Genomic DNA, 21,365 nt, shown 5'->3' with positions numbered 1-21,365 from the left:
TATAAACAGTATTTCACATTTAGATTAACTGTCTATTCCATTATTTTGAAATTATAAATTTCGTTTTTACATTATTTATTGTTTGTTTTACAAGTTTGCGTAATTACACAAACTTCGGTCCATTTGTTACACTCAAGATTTTAGTCCTGTCCAAAGCGAAACAAATGTAATTATAGTCCGATTATTTATAATTCACTTTTTCACCTTAGTTTTCGTCTTCAAACCATTTACTTTAATCTGGTCGATCGGACCAATAAACACCCCTAATAACAAAGTACTATTGCTTCAAACTTAGGGGAATATTCAATAAGAATAATTCAACTTTTGCGGAATATTCAATAAGAATAATAGATTGACACTACTCCACACTTGCTCTGATTTTCACTATTTTCTTGACAAATTGTATATACTAGTGGAGCGTTTAATCAACTTTACACTTGTTATTAGTTGTCTCTTAGAATAATTATGTAGACAAAACAAAAGGGTAATATACTAATCAAAACTCAAATATAAATACCTCTTAACAACTACTTAAGTACATTATTAAGCACATTCTCTTACACCATAGCATATTCTCTTCTTACTTACCTTCTTTTCCAAAAAATTAGCCACCATTAATGGAGCCTAAAATTGTGCTAAATCTCCTTGATTTATATTGGTATAATCTTGATTTATTTAAAACATCAAAACCCACAATTAATTCCAAAATCTTGGAAATACCCACAATTCATACAAAATCACAACAACTCGAGAAAATGTTCTCAAATTCAAAGATGAGTGACCTTTCCGAATCTCCGAGTTCTGTTCTTTTGTCTCAAAATCTCCAAAAAACAATATTTTTTGGGAACGAAACAGAGGATTCTGATGATCAAGAACAAGAAAATATTTCTTGGAGTAAGGTAATTTCGAGTAGAAGGGTTAAGAGTTTATCGGACCTTGAGTTTGAAGAGCTTAAAGGGTTCATGGATTTAGGGTTTGTTTTCACTATTAAAGATAAAGATTCAAATTTGGCTTCTATTATTCCCGGGTTACAAAGATTAGGAAATGCTAATGATGACGAAATTAATAATAATATTATTGTTAATATTGTTGATGACGAAAAGAAATGTGCAATTTCAAGGCCTTATCTTTCGGAAGCATGGGAAATGGGACAGGGAATCCGTACTCGCGAAATGTTAGGTTTTGAGAAGAAGAAACAAAGAAATGTATTAAATTTGAAAGTTCCTGATTGTACTAATCAGATGGATATGAAGAGTTACATTAAAATTTGGGCACGTAATGTAGCTTCTATGGTTAGATGATGAATGATGATGGATTAGTTAGTAATCTTTTTGTTTTTTTAGTGTCTAATTACAATTTACAAGTTTTCTTAACAATTTGAGCTGTATTTGTCACCTTTTTCCTTCCATTTTACTCTTAATTTGAAGTGTAAATTGAGGTTTTATGTGTTGTGATGAATGATACGTAGAGAAGGGGTGATTCGAAGTAGTACGTCGAGCAATCTCAATTTTTAATCATCCGATATTTTTTAGAAGAGAATAAAATCGAAATTAAGCCACTAAAAAGTTTTGCTCGCATTGATGAGTTAAACGCAATCAAGGGCGTAGTTAGAAGCGAAATTTGTTAGATTAGAAGAATTGCACAAAATGAAAGGAGTTTCTTACTGCGAGGAAATACGGTGTCAATTGATTGTCATTATAAATGCGAGGGATTTGGAAAATCCCATGAATTAAAAAAAAATGGAGTCCAATTTATGTATTTTGAAACTAATAGAGTTTAATTCAGCCATGGTAACCAAATACCACCTTAATACGGGTAATGCAGCTAGTTTCATTATTCGTCAAATACATAAATAAAGTCAAATGTTACAATATTTAAGGTCTAACTCATTAGTTAAATACAACCGTAATATAACCGTGATCACCACTACTTCTTTATTTAGGTTAGATACTTAGATGTTAAATGGTGTTAGCGTTGTATCATTTTGAACAACGAAAAACTTAATAACTACGCCCTATTGTTAAGCTTTCAATTTTTTTTTTATGACGGCTATATTTCATTTGTAATTGCAACCCTTAAAAGTTTTCAACCTTCCACACACCAGAACTTGCACAAATACTATCCTACAACCAGTTGTATAGTAGCATTGTACAACCGCCTCCAAGTTGTTAAGCTCTTAAACCAAGTTGTTGAGCTATTTTACAAGTTATTGAGCTATTTTATTAAGTTATTGAGCTTAATAATTATTCTATTAAGCTCAATAACTTTGTACCATAACTCGATAATTTTGTTAATAGAACTCAATAACTTTATAATAAAGCTCAACTACATTAAATAGGTTGTATATACAACCAATTGTATAATACATTAACTGTCTGATGTATTACACTTGCTATTACGCTAATTTGGTTGGATTTCACTTCAACAAGCCATTTTCAAATTCTTCGATAATTGATTTTTGTTTTGTCACACATTTAGCAATAATGTTAAATGAAATTTATACATTGCCATACAATAATAACAATCAAATTCAATAATTTATCATAATAAAATAAAGACAAGTGCATGCCGAATAATATATATGATGAATGCGTGATTTTCCACTAAAATCATGCGTTATAATTATGTGACCGTTACGTTGCTTGAATAAGTCACCAAAAATCTCACTTAAACTCAAAAATATCACAATGTATAATGTAAACAACTCAAATTAAAGATTTGAGGAAAGTATCCACTTTCCATGATTCTCTAAAGAGCGTATGAGCGTATCCACTATGTAAAGTAGATTAACGTGTACATCTCATGTTTAATTTGACGTGCCAAAAAATGTACGACTGAACTCAAAGTTGTATGTTCTGTATTGATTATACTACATTTTACGAACACCTCAAACCGACCTCGTTTGCTATTTCAAACATCGAGTGAAAGTCACTCCGTTGTAAGTGGTTAGAAAATTATTTAAGTTGTCGAAATCCGTCCAAAAACTCGTGTAAAAAAAAAAATTATTAAAGATTGTGTTTAACAGACTTTTTTTCTAAAGGTGGTGTTGTGGATTTTTTTTTTTAAAGATCGTGTTTGACAAAAAATCCTAAGTATTACTTAAAATCATTGTGTAGTTTTGATTTATGATTTATTAGTATGTTGACAATCACGAGACGTGTGCCTATTTACTATCTTATACGCGTATTTGTTTCTGTGACAAATACAGTCCTAGGCAGTGGCGAAGCCTGGAATTGATCCTAGCGGAGGCAAACGAATAATGGTTTAAGGAAAACTCGAAAAATGTTGGAAATTTTAACTAAAAACTTTAGAATTTTTTACCGCCAGTAGACCTAGCCCTAGGTCCACCACTACTGGTCCTAGGAGGTGGGAGTAAAACCGTTCATAGCGGCTTTATTCTATATCAAGCAACAAAAATAGATTCGATCCATATGATAAAGTTTGAAAACAAAATTGTTGTCCCAATTTCTGAAGGGAAATAATAAAACTTTAAATAAACGTTCCTCTTAACACAATAAAACACAATTTCTGAAGGGAAAAAACAATCCAATAACAACAACGATTTTACTTTGATCCGACCTTATTACATAAACCCATTTGCTATAAATAGTTTGGACCGAACGCCATTAATAATTTTTTGTATTTTTACATAACTTTAAATAAACGTTCCTCTTAACAACCATTGAGACATCCACTTCAGTTCAGTTCTCATCTGTTGGGGAAAATTAGCCTCACACATAAAGAAGGAAAAAAAATGCAAGAACACGATTTTTACGTGATTCGGCAAATGCCTACGTCCACCATCTCATCCATAATATATTATCATCTCATAAGTACAAGTTTAAGGACAACTTGACAAACCTTCATACAATAAACCATCCAAGGACCCCGAGCACACATCTCAGTCAAAGGGTCGGGCCGAAATCCCCACACAACTCTCTTTTGTGGTGACTACCACCCTCTCACTGGTGAAGAGACCTCACACTATAACATTGTTGAGGTTACATATCTCACACACTTGCAACATACATAAGATCTTTCTTATATAGAAAAACTCACCCAAATAAACCCACGTAACATAAACATGTTACATGTAATATATTATTAATGTAAATGTATGTTTCTAATTTAATCTATAACATACATCTTTACATTAATCCCATACATCTTATTCATTAACATGTCAAAAGTAATTCATCTCCTTTGTCATCATCAATATTCAATACCAAGGAATTAAATTCGCTCATATCTCAACATCATCATACTTAGGTTAGATGATAAACAAATTACGTAGTGTGACTAACAAAGATGGTCTACAAATGGAAAAAGCTTAGAAGTATGCATGAATTTCCCTCATTATGTGTACCTCTTTTGTTTTCTATCTTTATTTGTTCAAAATTCATATACTTCAACTACATAACTCTTGAATACAATTATTGTTTATTTATGATAAATGACCCTGACATATCACCTACGTACGTTAATAATATGTTTATGCATTTGGTGCATGTTTTTTTTTTTTTTTTTACATGGCCGATGTCTTATATCTTAATATACATGTAGTTAGTTTTGTGTAAGATCGAACGGAATTACTATCTCGGTTTAGAAACGGCGATGAGGTTATTATATCACAAAGAGAGTAATACTAATACCATGGTGAGTTATATTTATTTCGTCTCGATCAATAGTTATCGAACGGGCATGTTTGGCCTCGTTTTTGGAAAACTGATTTTGCTTTTTGAAATGAGTTTTTTAATAAATTCCTTCTTGATAAAAACTGTTATTGTTTGGCCTAACATTTTATAAAAATCGACTTCTCAACAAGACTTTTTACGTAAGCGGATGAAAAATGAATTTTTTTGCTGAAAAGTATATATCAAGATGGGTCGCGATTTGTAGAGAATGAAAAAATATGAATTAATATGTATTAATTTTATTCTATTTTACATATTTACAACATCAAATTTGTCATTTATACATTAAAAATCTTTAAAATAAAAGTAAAATCTAGAAGCACAAAATTGATGTTTTTACTTCTGGGTCTCAAAATTGACTTTTGCGCTTAAAAGTAGTTGTTTTAACTTCTTCAAAATTGATTATTTGACCTAATTTGTGCTTATTCAGTAAAAAAACACTTCTAAAAATCGGGCCAAACAGCACCGTTGTTTGAAAGTTTCTTACGAATTTTAAACAATGGCAACTATGGAATAGTCGTATTAATGCTTAACAAAAAATACTTCTAGCTATAATCTTCCCAAAAGTTGGGTACTTCTAGAGTTCTAGTTATGGAATTCGATTGAGCTAAAATGAATTTGCCTTTTACAACATTTAGAGAAAATTACACGCAAGTGATGTCAATGTCTTTAAACTCAAACACTCAATCTCCAAATCATGATCAGTTAGAGATCATTTAGATGTCCCAATCATTATTAACTATCAACTTCATGCCATAACACCTCATATTTATATAAGAGCCTAACTTGACTAATCCCCAAATGAGAAAAGAAAAGAAGCATGCATTTTCTTAATCATATTGATCTAAACCCTTGCAATAACCTCTTAACTTTGTACTCACCACCACCACCTTCTTAGTTCTTATTACGCCCTCGATTTCTGAGAGCAGATTATCTGTCCCAGCGTTTCCCCCCCATAAATTTTACCATCCAAACTCCACCACATTGTCCACCTTACTTCAATGGCGGCCCCTCCATCGTCATCCCTCCTCGTTCTCCTCCTCTCGCTCTGCATCCTCCTAAACTCCGACCTCATATCTTCCTCAAATACTCTAGACCCAAAACAACTAAGAGCCCTCCAATCCTTAAACTTCCCTATATCAACAGACCCATGTTCGAATCCTCCTCCCCTTCAGAACGCGACTGTTTGCGACAGCACAAGACCCTATCGCCACCTTGTCTCCCTCCACCTCGAAAATTGCTCAAATGACGTCTCTCTCTCATATACCGCCCTCAAATCCTTATCAACTCTCCAAAAATTATCCTTCACAAATTGCCCTGCCACCCCCACCGCCGACCATTTTCCGTCCGATTTAGGCTATAATCTCCAATCTTTTACATGCATTAATAGTTTGCATAACCTCAATGGTCTCATGCTAAGCCAATTACAAAATGTAATTGATCTTACTATATCTTTTGTCCCAATTAATGCTAGTGAACCTAATGTTATACTTAATACCCTTTATAGCCTTCATAAACTCACAATTACTCATGCTAATCTTGTTGGTAATTTACCCAAATCATGGCATCCAAAATTTACCCAAATTGATTTATCATATAACCAATTAAAAGGTAACATACCTAGTTCACTAACTCAATTGGAGAATTTAATTTTACTTGATTTAACCTCAAATCAATTAATTGGTGAAATACCCAATTCAATTGGTGACCTAATTGGGCTTAAGAAGCTATCATTTTCGTCGAATTCACTTTCGGGTCGGATACCCGAATCAATGGCCTCAATGCCAGAGTTAGAATACCTTGATCTAAGTTCAAATAAATTAAATGGGACAATCCCAAATTTCTTAAAAAAGTTGAAGAATTTAAAATATTTAAATCTAGAAAAGAATAATTTTCAGGGTATTATGCCATTTAATGAGACGTTTATTAATAAATTGGAGTTTTTTAAGATTGGTGGAAATGTGAATTTATGTTATGACAACTCTAGTATTATTTCTCCTAATGTCAAGCTTGGCATTGTGCCTTGTGATAAGGATGGGCTTCCGGTTTCGCCACCGCCGAAGGCGGTTCCGAGTGGCGGTGATGATGACGATGACAAGGACGAGGGCGATGACTCTGGTGATGAGGATAGTAGCGCAAAAGAGGAGACTAGTCACAAGAGTAAGGAGCATCATGGTCCTAGCAAGGCTTTTATTGCCATAGCTATTGCTCTTGTTTCTATTGTATTTTTAATTATTTTCCTCATATTTGTTTCTAGAAAGTGTGCTTGATAAATTATGAGAATTTGTAGGTGTAGAGATTAGGATGGAAAAATATAACTTTTGAAAAAAAAAATGGTATTATTTACTCTTTTTTTTATAGAAAAATATAAGTGAAGTTGTAACATTTCACTGAAATAAGACTCGTCTATAATTCACCAATGTTGCAATTACTTGTCTAAACTAAGTCAATTTTTGTTTTGGTAGATGTTGTCAAACTCTTTTCTATAACATTGCTGCAAATGACATTAATCATTTCGGAGAGAGTACATAAATAATTAAATAAAAAGCAGAACATAAGAATCGGATTTGAAGAACTCATAATTCCTCCATTTTTATTATGTTTAGAAAGAATGGATAACCAAAACAATTCCATACAGTTACAATTCATAGGAAATAGAGTTCCCATTTGAGAAGGCAACCAAACAATCACTAAGAAAAACACGTCGTCTTACCCTAACGTTATTGTAAGACAACTTTATGTGATCATGTAAAACTACTTAGTGATGTTACCAGATGATCATTTATTTTACTCAATTTATTCTTTTAGTTCATCAATAATCTTCCAATGCTAAAAGTTTTCTGAATTTTCTTCTATCTGAGCCGTTATTTTTTGAAGCTTCACCTCTACCTTCAAAAGAGTGTGACATATGACCGGAAAATCCACCCGAAAATTGACCTTTAAAATGTCCCATCATATGTCCGTTACCTCTTGCGCCCCCTCCCATTTGCCCATACGCTTGCCCTGAACCATCTCCCGAGCCCTTAGCTTCTCCGGAAACTTCCCCATGCCCAGATGCTTGTCCCGATGCACTAAATTTACCAGAAAATTCACCTTTTCCTGATGCTTTTCCCGAGGCGCTAGCTTTTTTGGAAGCTTCGGCTTTCCCGGACGCATCTCCTGATGCTTCTCCCGAACCCTTAGCTTCTCCAGAAACTTCACCTTGTCCAGCTACTTTCCCTGAGCCATTAACTTCACCTTGTGCTTTTGTTGAGCTAGTAGCTTTTTTAGATGCTTCGTCTTTGGCTGACGCATCTTTTGATCCTTGTCCTGAGCCACTAGCTCCTCCAGAGACTTCACCTTGTGCTTTTCCTGAGCCACTAGCTTCTTTAGAAGCTTCAACCTTCCCCGATGCTTGTCCTGAGCTGCTAATAGCTCCTGAAAATTCACCTTTTCCTGATGCTTGTCCTGAGCCACTAACTTTACCAGAGGTTTCACCTTTTCCTGATGCTTGTCTTGAGCCACTAACTTTACCAGAGGTTTCACCTTTTCCTGATGCTTGTCCTGAGCCACTAACTTTACCAGAAGTTTCACCTTTTCCTGATGCTTGTCCTGAGCCACTAACTTTACCAGAGGTTTCACCTTCTCCTGATGCTTTTCCAGAGCCACTAGCGCCTTTAGAAGATTCACTTTTTCCCGATACATCTCCGGATGATTGTGCTGAGCCATTAGCTTCTCCTTGTACGGATGCTTGTCCCGAGCCACTAGATTCTCCAGATCCTCCAACTTGTCCTGAAGCATCTCCAGAAGTTTGTCCGGATATTTTTCCAGAACCATTAGATTTACCTTCACCTTTAGCTTTACCTTCTCCTGACACTTGTCCCGAGCCACTGATTGCACTTGAAGCTCCACTTTGTCCAGACGCACCGCCTGAAAAATGTCCCGAGCCACTTAATCCTCCCGAAAATCCTCCATGTAGAGATCCTTGTCCTGAACCGCCAAATTTACCTGAAGTTTCACCTTGTCCCGAACCACTAGCATCTCCCGAAAGTCCACCTTTTCCGGAGACTTGTCCTGAGCCACCGACTCCACCTTGGCTTGATGCTTGCCCTGAAGCATCTCCAGAGGCTTGTCCGGACATTTTTCCAGAACCATTAGATTTACCCTCACCTTTAGCTTTACCTTCTCCTGACACTTGTCCCGAGCCACTAATTGCACTTGAAGCTCCACTTTGTCCAGACGCACCGCCTGAAAAATGTCCTGAGCTACTTAATCCTCCAGAAAATCCTCCATGTAGAGATCCTTGTCCTGAGCCGGCAAATTTACCCGAACCACTAGCATCTCCTGAAAGTCCACCTTGTCCGGAAACTTGTCCTGAGCCACCGACTCCACCTTGGCCTGATGCTTGCCCTGACGCATCTCCAGATGCTTGTCCCCAGCCACCGGCTTTACCTGAGAACCCACCTTGTCCGGATATTTGTCCCGAGAACCCACCTTGTCCGAACATTTGTCCTGACATTTGTCCCGAGCCATTAGCTTCACCTTGTCCAGATGCTTGTCCTGAACCTCCAATTTGTCCTTGACCAAAACCTCTACCTTGTCCAAATGCATGTCCTCCACCACTAGCTTGTCCGGAAAACCCACCTTGTGCTCCACCATGGAATCCTCCATGAAATCCAAGCCTTCCATGTCCGTCTCCACGACCTCTCCCGTGTAACATCATGTGTTTTCTCGCCGCTGCCATAGCTAATAAAGGTAAAAGCGTCGCCTCGCACACTGAAATCGCTAGCTGAAAATTGAAAAGACAAAAAAAAAAAAAACACATTGCATAAGTTAAACATGTATTGTAAATAAGAATCGACAAAACATGTCTTAAACTAGCAATATAAAATGTCACTTACGATTAGAAAAGTAATAATATGGAGTACGTATGATGCCATTGAGACTTATTTTCTCTTTAACTTATTCAGATTTTTTTTAATGTTTTTTTTTTTTGAAGTAGAAACAATGCTTATTTCTTGTTTTTTTTGTTTTTTGTTTTTTGATTGAATAACAATTTGAAAGGAGTATTTATAAGTTTCTTAGTTGATTTTCCACCATGTATTACATTGCTAAAGTTTGGGAACTACGAATAACTAGGATCTATCGTAGAATTGCTAATCACTTTAATACATGTCACTTACTTTTTCAAAACTAATTTTTACCATACATTTCAAAAGTGAATTAAGGAGAAAAGTAGGAAATGCATGAATGAAGGCTAGCCATTCTTTAATTATGGGATTAATAAAAAGTAGTAGTGAAAATGCAACTATAATTTTACCATGAACAATAAATGTATCGAAAATATGCCTTGTTATAGGATATTGTAAGTTTATTCCTATAAGAAAATGTTTACTTCTCAAATATATAAGAAAAAATATAGTCTTATTAAGTTATCACAGTAAAGTGATTTTATAAATATTTATCACATTAGTAAGTTAATGATTGTTGATAGAATGATCACGATAACCTTAAAAAAAAAAGATGTTTCATTATTTTGGTTTATTATTTTTCTATATTAGATGGCCATTATTTGAACCTCCGGTTAAAATAGATTAATCCATGTTTGAACCTATGTTCTCCGACTTAGCTTGCAAGTATCGAATACAGTTATTCCGCAAAATTTTATATTTTTGGACTAAATAAAGTGTCAAAATGTGTCATATTAGATACGTCAAATGTCTGATACGCGCCAACTAGCATTCAGGTGACCTTTGAACTTGAACACAAAATCTCATTGAAGACGACGATATCCGTCACAAGCTAAAGACGGATACCATTTCCTCTCACAAAATTGAATTCTTTACTTTTCATTGAATTAGTTAATACATTTGGAATTTTAATGTTGGATTATATGCCTAAATTATTTTTTATCTCAAGAATTTGTGAAGTTATGAAGTTGGTGTTGGTTTACGTTGAAGTCGATTTTTGGTGAGTTTTATGTCTTCAGCTTATCCATTTCGCAATTTACAAGAGAAAATCATGGAAACCGACTCTTAACAATTTTCTTTTTGGTGCAAACCATTCGGTATAGTTCAGAACAAGCCGGTTAGGGCCACAAGGGTGGCAATACTCTTAACACGGTTGCATTTCCAAGTTCGAATCCAAGACCTGTGGGTAAACTAGAATAACCCCATACCTATTGATCTAACTGCACGCGAGACAAAGATATATAGAGAAGAAATGAATAAATATGATCATCACAAGATTGGGGGAGGAAGGGGGGAAAGGGATCACTCAACAGTCTGCTTCCCTTTGCATAGGATTTAATGTGCAAAAAGGTATACTCAAGAACATATATATATTATAGAGAGAGAGAGGGTGAGTGCGAGCGAAGGCAGCAATCAAGTTGCTTCCACAGATAAGATTTCGAGTTCAGCCCACCAGAGAGGAGAGAGTCGTGGGACTGCTGCATCGGGTGCTATTGTGATTACTTCTCGTAGTCTGGAAGTCAACGCCTGGATCGTGGGTCTGTGCGCCGGATTGGGGTCGATGCATCGTTGAATAACGTCGCATATGATCTCGAGCTCGTTTGTTTTGACTGATTTGAGTACCGGGTCAATCATGTCCTTGTTATTCTCTTTATCGTTCAAGTACTGGGACGCCTGCACGATACACACCCGTAAAATGAGAGTCTAGTCACACAGGGTCATTTTAGGGTAAATGTGAATACACCTGCCAAATGGGTCCAGCGGGTTGGGTCATACACTCATACGGGTACGGTCAAACTACAAGTGTTTTTTGGTCTCAAGTGAAGTGTTGAAGTGTCGTGTCAGACTTCGATATGGCAGTTAAGTGAAGTGTTGAAGTGTCGTGTCATACCGGGTCTTGTAGATAATGAAATATGAACAGAAGCATTACCCAGTCTATTAGGGAGCCTTCCTCTTCCGAATACGGAAGCCTTCCTGTAATGATTTCAAGCAGTAATATACCAAAGTCGTACACGTTTTCCCGTGGATCAGCTTTACTGGTCGCTTCAGCAGGTGGGCCCTCTTCACCGGAGTCTTTGGATTTGGGTAAGACCTCAAATGGTCTCTCCGCAAGCTAGGTCATTGCAAAATAAGCACATTATTGCCAGAGACAGACGAACAGACGAACAGAAAGTATTATGGACAAGTTCTTTTTGGTATAATTAAACCGCTCCAATGACTTTACCAGCTAAATTTGTCGTAGACCTATTTAAAACATGACAGAAAGGCATTCAATCAGAAAAAAAAAAGGGGGTGGATGGCGCGGCGCACCTTAGCTGCATAATCATCGGTCAGATATATAGCAGCCGAGTCCAACTTGGAATGAGCGATGGGAGGATATATGTCATGGTGCATATATTGGAGACAATAAGCTGCCCCCATGATGATTCTTATCCTAGAATTCCAGTCAAGATTTTCGAATTCCTCAACTGAAAAATAAACCATCGTAAACAAGGGTCAGGTAAGCTTCTGCGGAGACAAAAACAACCGACATTATCAGATAGTAATTAACATAGGAGGAATAATTACCATGGAGATGCTCAAAGAGGTTGCCACTCGGGGCGTATTCAAAAACCATCATTCTAGTAAAAGGTTCTTGCTCTTCACAATATCCAAGAAGATTCACAAAATTCTTGTGATTCACTTTTGATAACGTTTCTATCTGTAACAGGTTTAGATCACAAAATCGTCATATAAGAAATTGCAGAAACAGGAACCCCTTCGCGTTCATTAAGGTTTATTGCATTTTCCTTTTGGAATGCTGAAGTAACTTCATTATATTTCCATTTGGATCAGAAAATAATCGTAAGATTCGTAAGCTCTTAACTCTAACAAACCTTTTTTCTGTATGCTAACTCTTCGGCCTCTGACCAATCAAGTGAAGAACTGATATTGGTTGATGCAACTGCGATTTCTACTCCACTTGATAATGTTCCTTTATAAATGGTGAAGGCATCAAAGGTAGCAATAATATTGCTGAAATCCTCACACGCTACTGTTAGCTCCGGCCTATTCAGCTTAGGGACACCTGTACTTCAGACAGCATTGTAAGATACGATATTTTACATGTGGAGAATAATGACAGAAGAGAAAATCACCTGTAACAAATGCTTTCTGCAATTGTCCACTAATGCCTGTCTTAAAGGGACCTATCGGTTTTGCACATCGACTTCTCCACATGAAAAATAATGCTGCAGCAAAAACAAGCAAGAAAGCCACTCCAAGAGCAACAGCCACATACACCCAAACCTTCTGTGAAGGCTTTCCCTTATCAGAATGGGAAGTTGGTTGACCTTGTTGGGCCACTGGCTGTGAGTTCGAATCAGGAGGCGCTGATGGAGATGCTATAAATGGGCTTGTCTCGATGCCTGAAGCTGGAAAAGACCCACTACTTCTGGAAATGGGTTGTGAGTTGACTTGGGCTCCTGGATTGAGGTCTTTATCAGGTATAGCTTCAAGGTTACTGGACTGCTCAGCCAACCGACGCCGTCTGGAAGAAGCTAAATTGTGGGCTTTTTGAAGCAGATTTGCGCCATATGAAGCTGACAATAGCCAAAGATTACACATTTTTTACTAGACAAATCTAACAGATAGGTGGAAAGTTGTGAATTGACGATCATGAGCAATAATGTATATAAACTTACATTCAAGATTACTACTGGGACTGTCTTGCGGACCATACAAAGAGTCGGTCACACCGCTCGGCCTTCAAACAAGAAGCAGTTAGGTTAGACTTGTCAATATAAGAAAAAAGAATAACAACAATGCAAAAAATATATGGCAATGCCGACTTCTGGATAATATACGGTACTTCCTCTTTGTCTCAGGCATTTGTTTACGTTTCCTAATATGCAAGTTTTATGTGTTAAGAGACTGTTTTACCCTCATATATTTTCTGCGAGGTGCCCACGAGAGTGGTGGACCCCACATACACTCAAATATAGCCATTATAAAGACTAACCCCACTTGAATGTGCTGGTATAAAAACCTATCCAGCGGCAAAGGTAAACAAATGGATGAGAAAAGTCGTGATATACTTGATTTAAACACGAAGAGCCAACAGGTTCAGCTCATAAATAAAAAGTGATTAAAATGGAACCTATTCTAATCAAGGTTCAAAAAACCTTAACATTTACATAACTCAAAATTGGAAAGCAGTGCATTACACAGAAATTCAGACAAGATACGGAAAAACTAAAACTTCAGAAAAGAGTAACCAATTACCAGATATCAATTTTCTTGTTATTGGATGATACAAGATAATCATCATATTGCAGCTCAGATAGCGAGGTGAGCTCCACAATTTCTGGAGGAATGACTCCTGTGAACTTGTTATTGCTTAGCAGTCTGGAGCAATAAACGGATTCTAATCACTTTATAGACTCGTAGCCAAAAATAATAGAGGTGGACATAGCATGCCAGCACTTACAAGCGTTTCAATGATACCAGCTTCCCGATCTCTGCTGGTATTATTCCGGTCAAATTATTGTCTCTCAAGTCCAGGACCTCAAGGAGGGTGAGATGTCCAAATTCAGTCGGTATGGCCCCTGAGAGATGGTTCGCATGTAGTATGCTGTTCAGGTAAATGAAAGAAATCACCAAAGTTTCCAATTTAAAAGAACATGAAAGGAGACTGGTTGGTAATTTTTAATATTAACTAAATGACAATCATTCTGAAATACAGCAAATAGGTTATCAAACAATCGCGGTTTTGTACTATGAACTGTATGGAGCAACAACTGGATAGTGCAAATCTTGACACAATCACCATTATGGGTCAATCGAACCAACCCTCCCTCTGGCGAAAGCCCTTGCCCTTAAGGCACAACAGTAAAGTTGTTGATTACAGTTTGCTCATGACACATTACACACATAAGCATTGGTACAACTCGTCAGCTTAACGCCTTAAAGTAAATGCAATAAATTAAACAATACTCACATAGATCTTAAACTGCCAAGGTTACCAAGCTCCGGAGAGAGTGTACCTCCTAAAGATAGTCCACTCAGATCTCTGTCAGCGAAAAAATGAAAACGTTCAATAAGCAACTGTAATTTTTTTTATCTGATTCTACTTTCAGTTAATATACTGCAGACCATATGCACCATGGCTAGCACAAATAAAGTAGTAGAGTCACAATATGAACTATCAGTGGCTTAATGCCGGTGTAGAATGGCAAAGAACTTACAGCTTTTGCACTTTGCCGTCAACACAGTGGACACCAAACCAATTGCATGGATGAGGATCATTAAAATCCCAACTTGCCAGAGAGCTAAAAGGATCTGACTTTATACTAGCCCGAACTTTCAGCAATATTGATCCTACATTGATTGAGATGAAAAAATTAGGAACATCATGGTTGAAAATAAAAGCACTAGTTACAGAAAAGCTTGCCCTCTCCGGTAACACTTGTATGAGATGGTCTAAAATGTGAGACCAACCCGAATCATTATATATTCCTCATTTAATTATAGGGTTAATAGGTTGATCTAGCATGTGAAACAGTCTCAAATGAGTTTTTGTATGCTCTCTTACCCTCAAGATTGAGTGAAGAAGTTCCTGGGAGTCTCGAACAAAGGATCAAAACCATAAAACATATGAACTGGAGGTTAAATGCACTCCATCTTCCCCACATTGCTCGTTCAATACAAAACTGGAGTGACGGGACTATCATGGACATTCCCCAACGACCACCACCTATACACACCAATATTATAGGAAATCGCCAGGATCCCGTCTTACCCCCTCAATTGACCGAGCTCCAGTCACAAAACGAAGATACAACTCTACAACTACGACAGCAACGCCTTGGCAAGCTTTACACACTAATGTACAACTGTTTATACAAGCTAAATAATTACAAAATAATCCAAATAAGCTGTCCTCCTCTTAACTTTAGCAATCAAACACGAATCCCTCATTCCGGAAGTAATCAGAAGATGAACCCTTCTTTGTTTCACAATGTAGCAAGCAGCTCAGCAAATTTGACCCCTAATACAACAGCCATGATACACAATCAGAATTCAGAACTCAAAGAAACAAACCCTCTTCACATCATTCAAAAGGGTACCGAAAACTAGCAAGAAAACTTCATTCTGTCATTAAGTACACCAATCAAATAATCAACAGCTACTAATACTCCTAATCAGAGCTCAAAAAAGCACATCAACCACCAAAATTAGAAACAAACCCGCTTCATATCATCGAAAAGGGTACCGTAAACTAGCTACAAAACTTCATTTTGTAATTAAGTACAGCAATCAAATAATCAACAGGCATAATACTCATAATCAGAGCTCAAAAATGCTAATCAAACACCAAAAATTAGAAACAAACCCTCTTCATATCATTGAAAACTCGAAAAGGGTACCGAAAACTAGCTACAAAACTTCATTCTGTAATAATGTACAGGAATCAAGGAATCAATAGCCATGTAACACACAATCAGAGCTCAAAAATGCTACTCAAACTCCAAAATTAAAAACAAACCCTTTTTATATTATCCAAAAGGGTACCTAAAAGTAACAACAAAACTTCATTTTGCAATAATGTACAAGAATCAAATAATCAACCCATTTAGAAGCAAGGAATAAAAAAGATGACAACTTTTTAATTTTTTTTCAAACATTTCAGTTTATCCCCCAAATTAGGGTTTACCCTAATCATTTAGGTAACAAAAAGTACCAAATTTCCCAACTTTAACATTAATAAAGCAAATTAAAACAAAAATAAACCCAAAAAAAATGAAGGAAAAGTAATTGCTCAAATTCAAAAAAGATTAAACCTTTAATGATGAAAGAGCTTCTTCTTCAATCCATCTTCAAGACGAAGAATTAGAAAGAAGATAAAGCCCTCAAAAAAGGTAGAATTATTTTCCCCTTTCTCTCTCTAACTTGTTCTTCTTTTTGTATTTGTTCTTCTATTTTCTCTCTCCTCTTTTTTTGTTTCTCTCTCTTCTTTCCCCTGAAAGCAGTAATATCAGAATTCAGATTACCATACTTTCCCTCCACAATTTTTATTTTTGATTAAATTTAATAATTTGGCTTGTCCTCTACCAACTACTTTTTTAAACAAATTATTGATTTTGGTGGGTCCAAACTAAAGAATGATTTTTTCTGATTATAAATAAAATATCGTAAGCAACTACCTTTGCTTTCATTTTAAGGAAAAATGATTTAATTAGATAGCTACAATTAGAGGGGGCAATCACTGACACGACCCGAAAACACGACACGAACCCAACACGAATTAACGGGTTAGGGTCAAGACATTGTGACCCATTTAAGTAATTGGGTTGACACGACACAAAACTTAAATGGGTCGGGTTAGGGTTGATGTCTTTTGACACGAACCCGACACGAATAACCCATTTATTTAAAATTGTCATAATATATTTAGCTTGAGTCAATGATTCAATAAAACAACTTAAAATTAGCATTTTTATTTATCATTTTTAGGATAATAGGATTATAAAACGTAGTTTATTCTATTAGTTTATTGGATTAAATGGATTAAGTGGGTTAAAAATGACCTGCTTAAAGATAAATGAGTTAAACAGGTCGGGTTGGGTTATAGAAAAATTAAATGGGTCGGGTTAGGGTTGAGACAAATGACCCGTTTATTTAATTGGGTCAGGTTAGGGTTGGGGTAGTGGTGATCCGTTTAATATTAACAAAAACACGAATACGACACGACCCGACCTGTTTGCCAGGTCTAGCTACAATGAAATTTGTAGCTTTGATTAGACCTCTTAAAATTGAATTGATTCAAAACCCGAATTGAGGATTTAAGTTGTCCCGTAATTGAATTGATCGGATACGAATATTTATTGGACACGGTCTATTATTCATAAATAACATACTCGAAAATGACTTGAATCCAAATTGGTCCGATTAGGTCCTATTTGATCCGAATTCTATTAAATCTGAAAGTGACATGACTTATATTAATGTGTTTGACCAATTTATCAGGGCTAGCTTTGATGTCTTTAGATTTTTAGGTAATTTTATTTTGTTGTTTGATAGTTTGCTAATTTTACTTAATTAGATGTTTTTTGGACGTTTTGATATCCTTTGTGTTGGTTTAAAATGAAATATAGCAAAGTTCTTCCTTTGATACTTGTGACTTATCTTCACTAATTTAAAATTCGATGCACTTTAAAAAGTCGAATGGAGTAGTTATTAAAGTGAGAACAATTTTAACATTTAGATTATTGAAGTGAGGCGCAGCTCAAACCATGCCACTAAAATGGAGCTAGCTTATCACCGTCATGTTAAGTTGCGACGAAGCCATAAAACTTTTACAAAGACAGTCATACTTTTGAACAAAATGTATGAACTTTTTAATGAAAATTCCTACTTTCTAATGAATTACAGAGTACTATATTTGATTTATATTTAGTAACTCGCCCTAGAACTCCTGGACGGGCAAGTTCAGGACATGGCCAGAGGAGCTCGGTCTGACCCTCACCCAACTAGTAGCCATCGTGTCTAATCCACCCAATTAATATTTTTCACCGGTCCTATAACTCTTAACTCACCCTAACTTGAAATAGTTAAGTCACCATTAACATCAAATTAAGCAACTTGAAACTCACAAAATACTAATGCAAAAATCTCAATATAATTTTTGTATCATAGTAAAAATTTTAACATTTTCATTTTACATATAAAGTTCACATTTAAGTTATTTAAGAGTTTTTTTTACTCAAAAGTTTAGATTCTAGAGTAGGTTTTATCCAGTCTAATGCCGGCTCACCATCATCCTCTTTGAGGGCTTAAAATGGTATTTTGATTGCCTATCAACACCCAACCGCCAGCATGGCTTTATTTTAACTCAATGAAAATCGAAATCCTAACTTCAACATTTAGAAGGTAGATTATTTACAATTAGACCAACTCTTATTAATTACATTACACGGTTTTTCTAAAATGTGCACATATTAATAACCTTAATAGGATAAGATTAACAATATATTCTCATTAATTATGATAACAATGAGTTAGTTATAATTAAATATCTCATGAGAATATGCTAGGTAGCACGGACACTTCACTTAATCAGCCGTCCCGTGTCGGACACCGTGTCGGACACCGACACTCCTCGGACACACGCCGAAACGTGTCGGACGCCTATAAAGCCGTGTCTAACTTTCAACATTTATTTGGACACGTGTCCGACGCGTGTCCATGGTATTTGGGCCGTGTCCGACGCGTGTCCATAACATTTGGACATCATTTGGGGTGAATGATGTTCTTTAGACGAAATGAAATGGTTAAATAGCTTGATTAGAAGATGGGTTTTGGTGGGAAATGAAAATGAGTTATAATTATGGACAAGTTTTACCTTTACTTATTTAAATTTAATATCAAATACTTTTATAAAAATAAAATCGAATGTTTATAACTATAAAATATATATTTTATTAAATTTATATAACGTGTCCCGTGTCTTAAATTTCATGGGATGCCGTGTCACGTGTCCGTGTCGTGTCCGTGTCCGTGTCCGTGTCCGTTTTGGTGCTACCTAGAGAATATGTACCCTTACATTATTTAAGTGTAAAACTAAAATACACGTTAGCAAAACCGTTGTTAATAATTAAAGAAATAACTTAAACTGAGAAAGTAAAAAACTAAATTGCCAATTATGAACAATAATGCGTAGTGTGGGGCCTCTAGCCACGTCTGTTCGCCGGCATAATTTTAACTGTCACTGTCGGCGGAAATTACCTACATTTGCCGGTAATTTAATTTGTTTGCGGGACCTACTAGTCATAATATGATGCCAACAAGATAACACAATGATGGAGAATGATCATGGTCGTGCGTCCCTTCAATTCCCATTCCTCTTGACTTTTCTCATTATTGATTTCTCAATTCTTGTTTTGTAATCCTCAAGTTTCTTATTCAAATGAGACGGTTTTACGCAATTGTTATTGTAAAATTATGTGTTATTGGAGTATTTCACTTAATTATCTTAGTAAATTTTTTTTATAGTTACGAGGTGATGAAACTGGTAAAGATATCAAAGTATGTAGATGATTTAATTTCACAATATTGTATTATAAAATAGTTTTACACGAGATTTTACTCTTCTTATGATTTGAACATAAATTTTATAGAAAACTCACATGTTACTCATGTGGTAAAACTAAGAATGTGTTCTAATATTTTTTAAGAAAAAAAGAGACATAAGAAGTCGATGAGGAAGGGAATAGGGTTAAGAAGGGAAAATTCGGGAATGAAGCATAGTTTCTCTATCGTTTAAATCTCTTTTACGTTGTAATCGTATAGGAGTATGTTCTAGGTTGTACTATTCATTATGAGTAAGGTCAAATATCCATGTTTAAAGCTTATGAGATGTTAATAACTTAATATCTCCCGAGTCAAAGACTCGAATTTTAAAAAGAGTTTTAACCGCAAATGATTGGAAGTTTCAAAAATTATTTTTAAAGGTGGTAGCCTTTGCATTATAAAAGTTATTGTAATGTTTTGTGATATGGTGGGAAGTTGCTACTACGAGTATTTAAAAAAAAAAAAAAAAAATCGATGATAATTTTTTCGTGAAGTTGTTTAATAGTTGCTTTCACAAGGTTGGAAAAAGTGAGATAATACCAACATTGGACACTCGCGGGTAAACTTACTCGAGATGGTTCAAAAGTGTGTGACTTTCGCTCATCCTCATCTACAACAGTACTAGTAAGAAGATTATACATTTACACATTTGATGTATTACCTCTAATTTTATAGTTTTTGAGCATTATAATAAAGTTTTTGAGTTTTGTTTTAAAGTTTATGAGTTTTACTATGAAGTTTCTGAGTTTATTCACTTAAACATTAAGCTCTAAAAAATTAAAATAAAACTCAAAAACATTATATATAAGTTTAGTTAACTTTTAGTTTTGACGGAAAAAATATTAAAATCTAACTTATAAACTTTAATATGCTCAAAACACATGCTAAAAAACAAATAAAGTTTGAGGTAATAAGCTCAAAAAAATACATATATATTCAAAAACAAAAAAAATGGAGATAGTACATCCGATATACGTTTCTTTTTCTCGGTAAAGATGAGAGAGGATCAATCAAAATTTCTATCAATTTGGAAAAGAAAAAGTATCACATGTCAAGTTCCTTGATGCCCGACAATAGAGCCTGCTAAAGGAATGGATCAGCCCGACCCAACCTGCCACACGGCTCGCTCAGGCCCGCCCAACAACATGCAAGACCTGCCCAATACACAGGTCGGGCCGAGTTCCATATATCCAGCCTGTCGCGCCCCTAGCCCGCTATTTTAGGAAATTTTTTTACAAAATATATATGTGAGGCCCGCCAGCCTGGTACGCACTTGGCCAGTTTCTAGTCTGGCCCGGATCATACGATTATCCAGCCCGGCCAAGCCCGCCTCTCCCATGGTCCTGTTAAGGGCCTAGCTAGGTGAGCCCGGTCAGCCCCATGTTAGCCCAGCCCAGCACGGTCCGAACTCGGCCCGAATACAGCAGTACCCGACAAAGCTTCAAAAAAGACTCAAAATCTATATTTTGACCTTCCGAAATGACAAGACATGTTGGCGTACCAATACACAAACTTTTTCACATTTTCACGGTTAATCACATAATAGCCTTGTCTGACACTCGACAGTGTGGCACTATACAACCGTGCTATGTTTGGCATTTATAAACGAGTC

At 35.9% G+C, this 21,365-nt stretch overlaps 4 protein-coding genes across 4 annotated transcripts; 2 read left to right on the top strand and 2 right to left on the bottom strand.

Annotated features, from left to right (window-relative positions):
* The first annotated feature begins 773 nt into the window (after positions 1-773).
* LOC141594526 (uncharacterized) lies at positions 774-1,301 on the top strand. Its single transcript, XM_074414538.1, has one exon. The coding sequence runs from the start codon at positions 774-776 to the stop codon at positions 1,299-1,301; it is 528 nt and encodes a 175-aa protein (XP_074270639.1).
* Positions 1,302-5,513: 4,212 nt separating this feature from the next.
* Positions 5,514-7,122, top strand: LOC141596172 (receptor-like protein 51). The gene has a single exon (XM_074416265.1). The coding sequence runs from the start codon at positions 5,696-5,698 to the stop codon at positions 6,962-6,964; it is 1,269 nt and encodes a 422-aa protein (XP_074272366.1). The 5' UTR covers positions 5,514-5,695; the 3' UTR covers positions 6,965-7,122.
* A 138-nt stretch (positions 7,123-7,260) lies between these two features.
* LOC141596170 (uncharacterized) lies at positions 7,261-9,710 on the bottom strand. Its single transcript, XM_074416263.1, has 2 exons — positions 9,575-9,710; positions 7,261-9,462 (listed from the first exon to the last, which is right to left on the bottom strand). The coding sequence occupies exons 1-2, from the start codon at positions 9,611-9,613 to the stop codon at positions 7,507-7,509; spliced, it is 1,995 nt and encodes a 664-aa protein (XP_074272364.1). The 5' UTR covers positions 9,614-9,710; the 3' UTR covers positions 7,261-7,506.
* A 1,173-nt stretch (positions 9,711-10,883) lies between these two features.
* Positions 10,884-16,688, bottom strand: LOC141596171 (protein MALE DISCOVERER 1-like). Its single transcript, XM_074416264.1, has 13 exons — positions 16,465-16,688; positions 15,216-15,671; positions 14,869-15,001; positions 14,622-14,693; positions 14,112-14,255; positions 13,907-14,029; positions 13,327-13,388; positions 12,781-13,224; positions 12,520-12,710; positions 12,212-12,344; positions 11,954-12,111; positions 11,574-11,756; positions 10,884-11,317 (listed from the first exon to the last, which is right to left on the bottom strand). The coding sequence occupies exons 2-13, from the start codon at positions 15,358-15,360 to the stop codon at positions 11,057-11,059; spliced, it is 2,049 nt and encodes a 682-aa protein (XP_074272365.1). The 5' UTR covers positions 15,361-15,671; positions 16,465-16,688; the 3' UTR covers positions 10,884-11,056.
* Positions 16,689-21,365: the final 4,677 nt, after the last annotated feature.

Source organism: Silene latifolia, chromosome 8 (genome assembly GCF_048544455.1).
Source record: "Silene latifolia isolate original U9 population chromosome 8, ASM4854445v1, whole genome shotgun sequence".
Lineage (NCBI taxonomy): Eukaryota > Viridiplantae > Streptophyta > Magnoliopsida > Caryophyllales > Caryophyllaceae > Silene > Silene latifolia.
This window is presented reverse-complemented; position numbering and strand designations above follow the sequence as displayed.